This window comes from Lutzomyia longipalpis, chromosome 2 (assembly GCF_024334085.1).
Source record: "Lutzomyia longipalpis isolate SR_M1_2022 chromosome 2, ASM2433408v1".
NCBI lineage: Eukaryota > Metazoa > Arthropoda > Insecta > Diptera > Psychodidae > Lutzomyia > Lutzomyia longipalpis.
Window position 1 is genome coordinate 31,644,605 of NC_074708.1, and position 9,654 is coordinate 31,654,258.

General features: G+C 42.5%; 1 protein-coding gene across 1 annotated transcript; it reads right to left on the minus strand.

Annotated features, from left to right (window-relative positions):
• Positions 1 to 390: 390 nt before the first annotated feature.
• On the minus strand, positions 391 to 6,740 carry LOC129790109 (uncharacterized). The gene is made up of 4 exons (XM_055827354.1): positions 5,530 to 6,740; positions 3,815 to 4,689; positions 579 to 3,748; positions 391 to 481 (listed from the first exon to the last, which is right to left on the minus strand). The coding sequence occupies exons 1-4, from the start codon at positions 6,659 to 6,661 to the stop codon at positions 460 to 462; spliced, it is 5,199 nt and encodes a 1,732-aa protein (XP_055683329.1). The 5' UTR covers positions 6,662 to 6,740; the 3' UTR covers positions 391 to 459.
• Positions 6,741 to 9,654: the final 2,914 nt, after the last annotated feature.

Here is a 9,654-nt window from a genome sequence, read left to right on the forward strand (position 1 = left end):
TAGAAAATTTATTTAATTAAAGGGGTGCCATAATAGTTGATGATTCTCCTGAATTGATTGAAATGAAAGACTTTAAAGACAAGAATAATGGAGATTGTGATGATGGCTACTTCATCAAATAGCTTCGATTTTATAATTATTATTAATTAGTTGGCGTTCCACTATAGGGGTCCAACACCAAGTATTTTTTATGTCAAGTTAAATTCTAACGTTTGACTTTATTCAAATGTTTAACGTTTGTTGTAACATTTAACGTTTATTCTAACGTTTTGCCATTTTTCACTTTCTTCATTCATCATTAAAATTATCTAAATCTTCCAGTTCTTCTCAAGCCCCCTAATCCTTGTTTAAATTTCATACTTCACGCCGTTCACGCTGTTCCAAAAAACCTTTTTATTCTTCTCTTCTTTATTCCACGTGCTCACAAACTTTTTCTCCAAACCCATCTGCTCTCTAACCTCACTCTTTTTCTCCTACTTCCCTGCAAGAAATACAAATTTGAATTTTTAACGTTTTTCTCTAACACTCCCCCCTTTGAGCCCTTTGCTCAAATAATTGCTCATTATCTTCCTACTTACTCCTCTGTAGGCTCTTTTTCCAGCACGCAGAGCTTGGTCGTCGGCCTGACATAAGTTCCCTTTTCAGTCCTTACAACCGCTGACCTAACTACTCCGTCCTTTCCCGCCTTCACATCCACTACAAGTCCTCTAGGCCAATGATTCCTATCTAGCGCTCTATCGACTATGATGACATCGTCTCCTATGGCTACATTTCTTCCCTTCGCCCACCATTTGGGCCTCCTTGTCAATGTGGGCAAATAATAATGAACCCACTGACTCCAGAACACATTAGCTAGGTGCTGCGACCTTTTCCACATCTTTTTCAGGATAAGGTCGTCGGCGTCAAATTCTCCAGGTGGGGGGTTCAATGTTGAACGGTGGATTAGAAAGTGATTAGGTGTCAACGATTCACCTGATTCTGAGAGGACGGCTAGGGGCCTGCTGTTCACTGTATATTCCGCTTCCGCCATAACGGTCAATAGGACTTCGTCTGTGGGCTCAATAGACTTTAGGGTTGCCCTTACCGCTTGTTTTACGGATCTAATCAACCTTTCCCAGGCTCCCCCCATGTGGGGAGCTCCCGGTGGAATGAATGTCCATGTTATTCCTTGATTCGCTAGGTAGGAATTGACTCTCTCTTGGTCGAAATTCTCCAACTCTATTTTCAGTACTTTCTCAGCTCCTTTAAGATTCGTTCCATTGTCGGAGAATATTCTGGTCGGGGGACCTCTCTTCGAGATAAATCGTCTCAACGCCATTATAAAGGAATCGGTCGTCAGACTATGACTTATCTCTATGTGTACCGCCCTAGTCACGAGACATGTAAATAGCACACCGTACCTTTTCTCTGTACTTCTGCGTACCCTTACGGATATAGGACCGAAATAGTCTACGCCTGTGTAGACGAAAGGAGGGACGTTGGGGGTTATTCTTTCGGGCGGTAGCTGACCCATTTGAGGCTGCAGCGTCTTAGCACGTTCTCTCTGGCAGTGTGGACAGAACTTTCGCACTTTCTTGAGAAACTTATGAGCGCCGATAATGATATACCGTGCTCGCAACTCCGCCAGAATAAACGGGTTGCCTTGATGACCCGTCTTCGTGTGATACCACCTTAACATGAGTTGCACTACTGGATGTTTCGCGTCTAGCAGGATTGGTCTAACATATTCGTCCGAGGAGTTTGGCAGTCTCTGTAGACGAGTATCTGAACGGATGATACCTTGTTCGTCCAGATATGGGGAATAAGTAAACAATTTACTTTTTCTTTCTGTTACTTCTCCTCTGCTCAACTGAGAAAGTTCATGAGGAAAACTCTCCGATTGTGTTTTTCCCATTAACAGCTTCTCTGCCACTCGAACATCTTCTCCTGAAATCTCATCCGAAGCCGACACACTGCCTTTACACAACTTAATAAATTTACGTACTTGCGCCAACGTGCGCACCATTCGCATCCAGTTCCAGAAACGGCTCACCTCCATGAACCCGTCAACCTTTGTAACTACAGTGACTACGTCGACTTGTTCCTCTTCAGCTCCCTCCGAGATTTCCGTTAAGGAATCTTGGTTTTCCCATCGATCTTCTGGTCGAAGCAAAAACTCTGGTCCAGAATACCATCGAGCTTGGTTGGAGAAATCCACATTACTTTCCAATCTTGTGGCGTCGTCGGCTGGATTTAAACATCCAGGCACCCATTTCCAGTCGTCTACGTTGGTTGTCATTTGGATTTCTCCTATTCGATTAGCCACAAATGGCTTGAAGCTACGACTCTCACTTTGAATCCATTTCAGGGTGACCTGGGAATCAGTCCACATCACTCGACGATCTATGGGTACTCCGCTCTCGTTTCTTATTGTTTCTGCCAATCGTGTGCCCATGACTGCAGCTTGCAGTTCTAAACGAGGGATAGACAGAGATTTCAGTGGGGCTACACGTGTTTTTGCCATCACAATATTCAACTTAACGTCCCCATTTTCGTATATTGTACGGAAATATGCCACGGCAGCGAAGGCTTCTTCACTGGCATCACAGAAAACATGCAGTTCAGTCTTGACTTTCTCGGCGCGTGTAAATCCGTAAAAACGTGGAACTTTTACCTGCTTGAGACTGCGTACATCCTCCAACCAGCGTAGCCACGGAACTATCAAATCTTCCGGAATCTTTTCATCCCATCCGGATCCCTCCTTACAAACGCGTTGTAGCAGTATCTTTCCCTTTATTATAAATTGGGCTACAAACCCCAATGGATCAAAAACGCTCATGAGGATGCTTAGAAGTTGTCTACGTGTGGGAATTTCAGTACCATCGATTATCTTTGGAGGAACCTTTTTGAATTTCACTCCGAACGAAAATTCATCGTTCGTCGTATTCCAATTCAGCCCAAGTACCCTTTCGAAATGCGCATCTTTGTCCAAATCTAGGGTCGAGTTATTTGCTCGAAGCTCCTCCGGAATTTGCTCTAATATTGTTGACGACGAACAACAGAATTTCCGAATTGTGAAGCCTCCTTGTTTGTGCACAAATATCACGTCTTTGATTCGATTGATCGCCTCTTGTTCTGAATCACAACTATCGATGTAATCATCCACATAATGCATGTACTGAATTGCATATGCAGCTTCCGGGTAGTCCTTTTCATGCTCTCGTGCGTTCAGATTCTTTATGTATTGAGCGCACGCAGGGGAGCAAGTCGCTCCAAAGGTCATCACACACATTTTGTACTCCAGAGGAGCTATCTCACGGTTCATCCCTCTCCAAAGTGCTCTTTGGAAGCTTTGATCTTCCCATCGTACGCCTATTTGATTGTACATCTCCGCTATGTCTCCCGTGAATGCATATTTCCCCCTTCGCATTTTCATGAGTAGAGTCGGCAGAGGTACCAATTGGTCTGGACCGCTCAATAGCTTGCTGTTCAAAGAAGTGCCATTTACCATTGCTGCTGCATCAAATACTATCCTAATTTTGCCTGGTTTATTTTCATTATACACCGCAAAATGTGGCAAGTACCATGTTTGGTGTGGTGGGATGACTCTGTCGGCATCATTCAGTGGCTGCAAATAACCTTTATCAAAATAATTCTGCATTTGATTGCAATACGCAGTCGCAAAATGCGGATCACGATCCATCAACCTTTCAACTTGATGCAGTCGTCGCTCTGCCATGTTCTTCGAATACGGCATCGAAATTGACTTCTAAAAAAAAATAGAATAAATGATAACCTCAGGTTTTCCCTCTTTTTTATTTGACCTTTACTTCACCTCTTTCCACAGCAAACCAATCTCATATCCGCCCTCAACTCTTTTAGCAGTGGAAGACATAATCTCTTCGGCTTGTTCATCCAATCGTGAACGCTTGTTTTGTGGGGCCTTAACCCCGAATTCCTCCGTAGAAAAGGTTGCTTTCATCAACTCAAGAAGGTCCTCGCTTATACTTGCCACTGTATAAGCCGTACCCTTTCTATACTTGGTCTCCACTCGTCCGCTGATTAGCCATCCAAGGAGGGTCCTCGATGCTACGGGTCTGTGCCACACATCGTGAAGCAGATCACGAGTGGCTGTGAGATATGCCTGATCCTCACCGATTAGAATACGTGGACGTTGCCTACTATAGGACTCAAATGGTACGTCCTTCAGGTGAGTATAGTGCGCTACAATTTCATCTCTATTCAGTTCTGCGTACGGCAAAAGGAGATTTGGTACGGTATGTAGGCCTTTCAGGGTATATTTTTTACATCCTTCTGAAGTTCCTTGCACCTTTACAGTCACGATCTTTGAATCTTCGAGACGGTTCTGTTTCCCATCAACCCATTGTATTTCCAGCGGGCGCCTCTCTCCACTGAGATTCAATTCGGCAGCCAAATCACTTTCAATCAATGAAACTGTGCTTCCCGAATCCAAAAGTGCTAGAACTGTTATTTCCAGACCATCTTGAGACGAAGAAATTCGTACCGGAAGTACGCGTAGCTGGGTGTGAGCATTAATTTTTATAGTTCCGGTGAATTGCGAGGCTTTCGCTTTATCTACTTCCTCCGTCGTAGAGCTCGATGATGCCTTAACCTTTCCTTTCTCTTCCTTTTCGACTGGTTTCTCCTTAACCCGCTCTTTCGGTTCACGCTTGATGCCCGGTTTGTTATCTGTAGGATAATAACCAGGATTTATAATCATTAACTTGCTTTGAAAAGAGAAATAAGGGGGCATTACAAACTAATGTTTCACATCAGAAGTAATGTCTCGCTTAACTCTTCGAACTCCAAGGACATAGTATCGCAAACAACGTGCAACATTTTCTCTCAACACGATAGCCTTCTTGAGCCTTCCCAGCAGTGAGGAAAATCTCAAGAAAAACAAAGAAAACCTTTTTTTTTTTTTTTTTTTTTTTTTTTTTTTTTTTTTTTTCGGGCTGCATGACAGCCTCTTAGCTTTGTCCAGCACTGAGGACAATTTTTATAACCTTTGTTGGCCTGCACGTTGGCCCCATGAGTTTGTCCAGCACTTAGGACAAACTATTATAACCTTTATTGGCCTGCACGTTGGCCCCATGAGTTTGTCCAGCACTTAGGACAAACTATTATAACCTTTATTGGCCTGCACGTTGGCCCCATGAGTTTGTCCAGCACTTAGGACAAACTATTATAACCTTTATTGGCCTGCACGTTGGCCCCATGAGTTTGTCCAGCACTTAGGACAAACTATTATAACCTTTATTGGCCTGCACGTTGGCCCCATGAGTTTGTCCAGCACTTAGGACAAACTATTATAACCTTTATTGGCCTGCACGTTGGCCCCATGAGTTTGTCCAGCACTTAGGACAAACTATTATAACCTTTATTGGCCTGCACGTTGGCCCCTTGAGTTTGTCCAGCACTTAGGACAATTTATTATAACCTTTATTGGCCTGCACGTTGGCCCCTTGAGTTTGTCCAGCACTTAGGACAATTTATAAAAACCCTTTTTACGTCTGAATGTCTACATACCTCGAGATCGATCATGTAGGAGTTCATGATGTCTTCCTCTACAGCCTTTTACACCACACATCGATTCCCGGCGACAATCTCGTACCCCATGACCTGTACGGAGGCAATTAAAACACAGCATGTGATTTTGTACGACGTCTCGGCGTTTTCGGTAGTCAAATTTTTTCATCTTTTCGCAGGAATCCACACGATGACGACCTTCGCATACGACGCACACTTCCTTCGAGACTTCACTAACCGAATGTACGCCTGATGTTCTTGATCTTGATCGATGCCTCACTTCAGTGTCGGCCTTGATAATCTTTGTCGGTTGGATCCTGTTCAGACACTGTTGCGCCTTCTTTTCCAACCAGTTGCTGAGATCTATTATGTTATAATCATCCCGGGTACCTATGAAATCCATCCAAAGTTGATAGAGAATAGGGGGTAGCTTCTTTTCCATCTCTTCGATTAGCTGTGGGTTATCAACGTACTTTTTGGATTCATCATGTTTCAGTGTCAGTGCTAGATTGGCTATAGCAGTCGACAACTTCACTATCCCTTCAGCATCATCGTCTTTTGGTCGTATAACCTGCCTTGTTTTCTCTACCATTGCTTTGAGTATGATATTTCTATTCCCAAAACGATTCTTAAGCTGGGTGATTACCTCCTCCGCTCTGTCCGGGAACAATAGCAGCCCACTAACCGCCTCTTTCGCCTCCCCTGTCAAGCTCTTATGCAGTTTGCTTGACATTTCCACGGTCGAAAATCCTCCTTCTACGACCAGGCGTCGATACTGACTTTCAAACAGGGGCCATTCCGAAGGGTTTCCAGAGAATTTTGGAAGATCACCTCCCATTGCCTGCCGTGACACTACTTTTTTCAGACTTTCGGTTTGTGCAGCCACCACTGTTGTTAGTTCCAAGTACGATTGTGTCTCATTGTTCCGAGACTCCCCACTTTCATCCAAATCTATGGCTCCTTGGTTCATCTCGGGCTCCTCGATAGGCCCCGCCTCTGCACCTTCCCGTGAATCCATCTCGATTTCTAATTGAATTCGTTTTTCTTCCAACTCTAGTAGTTGGATCTTATGACGCTTCTTTTCCGCCTCGATTTCAAGTAGTCGAAGTTTCTTCCTTTTTAATGAATCCATGGTCACTAATTCCAATACGAAGGACCAGCAAAATGTTCCAAAAAACCTTTTTATTCTTCTCTTCTTTATTCCACGTGCTCACAAACTTTTTCTCCAAACCCATCTGCTCTCTAACCTCACTCTTTTTCTCCTACTTCCCTGCAAGAAATACAAATTTGAATTTTTAACGTTTTTCTCTAACACACGCCGTTCACGCCTAAATCCTATTTTACACTTTTAAACCACATCCGTCATCTAATCTAAATTGCTGAGTGCGATATACTGCGAGAAAAACTCCTTGATTGCCTTTTGCGGTACAAATTCCCTTGGCTATGAGATCTCGCCTAGATAAAAACTCAGGAGATATACCTCGCACCGTACAGGGAGCATTTTTATGGGGAATCCTTGATGGAAAATTTCCTGACTCTCGGCAGCAAAATGCCACTGAATTCACTTTTGCAATCGCGTATGTGTCATCGCACGGTTGAGGCCAATCAATTCACCTTCCCTCAAAATTGGATGGCATACACGCGCGCACCGTGAAGCCTCATTTCGGTGCTGTGCGGCATCTGTGGCTCCACTTTCACGAGTGAAATCGACTGGGAAAATGTATACGGCAGAGGTGAGCCTTTGCCACGGGAAAGTCACACGTTTTTTTTTTCTTTTTCATTTTCACCACAATCAGCATTTTTGCTATATATAGGTACGGGGGAGGCTTTTTGGATTTGTGCCACTCATGCTTTTGTCCCCATACAGAGAGCGTATTCTTCTGCGGCAGCTGCGGGAGTTATTTGTGAGGTTGCTGGGCGTCATGGTTGGGGGTGTGGGGGTGCATTTTGGGGGGGTGCCTGTAAACCACACAGCATGAGAAAGATTGTTCACCTGTATGTGGTTTTGTTCGTCTCTTCCCGGGATACATCACCGCGCCATATTCCGGGGCAGGTGAGGCGCGCACATCAATGCCGCTTCATGGCGGGGGTGGTGAAGAAAGTAAATCAAAGCCAGGTAAAATCAATTTTTGCGGCAAAAGGTACAAAAGACCATGCGAGAAAGCCACAAGGGGGAGTGCGAAAGATAACAAAATAGAGAGTGAGAGAGACCAAAAAACGGGTAGAGAGGAGAGAAAGGTGATTTTCCCCGAGAAAGCTTTTCACATGGACTTTTGGAAAAAGTTGCTTTGGGCCTCCTACCCCCTACATCACAGCCGCAGAAAAGCCTCCCTCTCCATCGCTTATAGTTCAAACCGTGTGGCTTTTTGTGGCATCAAGGAGTACAAAGTTTTCTATTTATCTTTACATTTGGGAGCTCCTTTTTCGCCTCGTCGTCCATTCCCGCATTACTCTTCTCTGGTTAAGTAGATCAAGGGTTCTCTTCTTTTTTTTTCCTGGTGCCCTCCTACCCCCCTTTTAGAATACATCCTCCTTTTTTATCTTTCATCTCGTATATGAGAAATTTTCCTCCACACATATCCTCATCATTCGCAAAGTTTCATCCGTTTCCTTTTTTTTCATCCTGTGAGCATCGAATGGCGGATAAAAAATGCGACTATAAATTGTGCAGAGTAATAAAGTTTCACCGAAGATTTTGATATAATTAAAAAGTTTGCCTTATGTGCTTTATGTGGAAATTTGCAAATTGTTGCTTTGTGTCGGCTGTATGTCTTGAGGGAGGGTGGTGTTTTTGGAGGGGGGAGTGGAAAGGGGGTGCTTTTGCAACTTTGACACCCACATGCGCATGTTGGGGAGAAATTGGTGAGGGCTCTCTTGCAAATTCCTGGCATTCTCACCACGTAGAATTCTCTTATGTAAAAAAAGGCCCAAAAGGTAGAACATTACGGGCTCTCACTGCGCTGCACAAGTCCTTTCTCACGCGCACTACATCAGGACCTTCTTTCATCCCTTCAGCATACATTCTACAACACACACATCGCAAACCCCATTCAAGGGTGCAAAATTTGACCTTATTCACTAAACAACCCCTACCGTGTGACTTTTTCTCTTCATTTTTTTTGTACCTACCAAATAATTGCAGTCCTTTGTCTTCACCGACATACAAAAATCATCCATAAAAAAGCATTTCAAAACCACATAGAAATGCATTGATTCCGAAAATTCCATTCATATAATACTGCATAGTCATTAAACACTTCTGTTTGCCACTGCAAAGAGGTCAATTCTAGCTGATGGAGAGTCAATCGAGAATTTTTTTTCCTCCAAAAGTATGAGTACTAATCCATCATTTGGAATTTTTACAGCTTCAACATAATTTTGTATGTTTAGCTATCTACATTTTCTTCAACATTAATAGAAGCGAGTTGTGGGAATGGCAAAAAGAATTTCGAGTGATCTTTAGCAATGTAAACACTTTTGATGATCTACTGTTTCATTCATTTATGATGGGAGGTACTTTATTGAAATTAATTCTGAAATATTGTTCAAAATTGATTTATGATTTTTTGTATTTTTCCAGGCCTTCTCAAAAGCCTTAAAAGTCGATTCACTGAAGAAATTTCAAGAGATTCAGTGATATTTCATAAGATTCACACAAAATATTGAGACTCACACAAGACTTGCACAGATTCACGGCAAAAATTTCAGGCTCATGGTAAAATTTTCAGACTCACTCGAGCTTCAGCAGGGCTTTTAATGCTCTTTCTATGCTCAGAGGCTCAAATGTTTTACCATAATTAACCCTGTAAGGGCATTTTTCTGTGATGTGAATATTATTGAACATCAATAGAGATATTTCGTTAGATAATTTGATATATAATTATTAATTTATTCAAAGCGTTTTTTTGGAAATTTAAAAGAACAATTAAATTATTTTGAAACCAAAACATTTTTTTAAATTTTTTTTAAAAAATATTTTTCAATGCTCATCTCAATTGCGGAATGCCAGTTTAAAAAAACATAATTTTTTTCATAAATATTTTTTTTGTAAAATATGTTCTTTTTTTTTATACTTTCCATGTCGGAAGTCATTTCTATATCTACACAGCTCAAGAAGTATTAGAT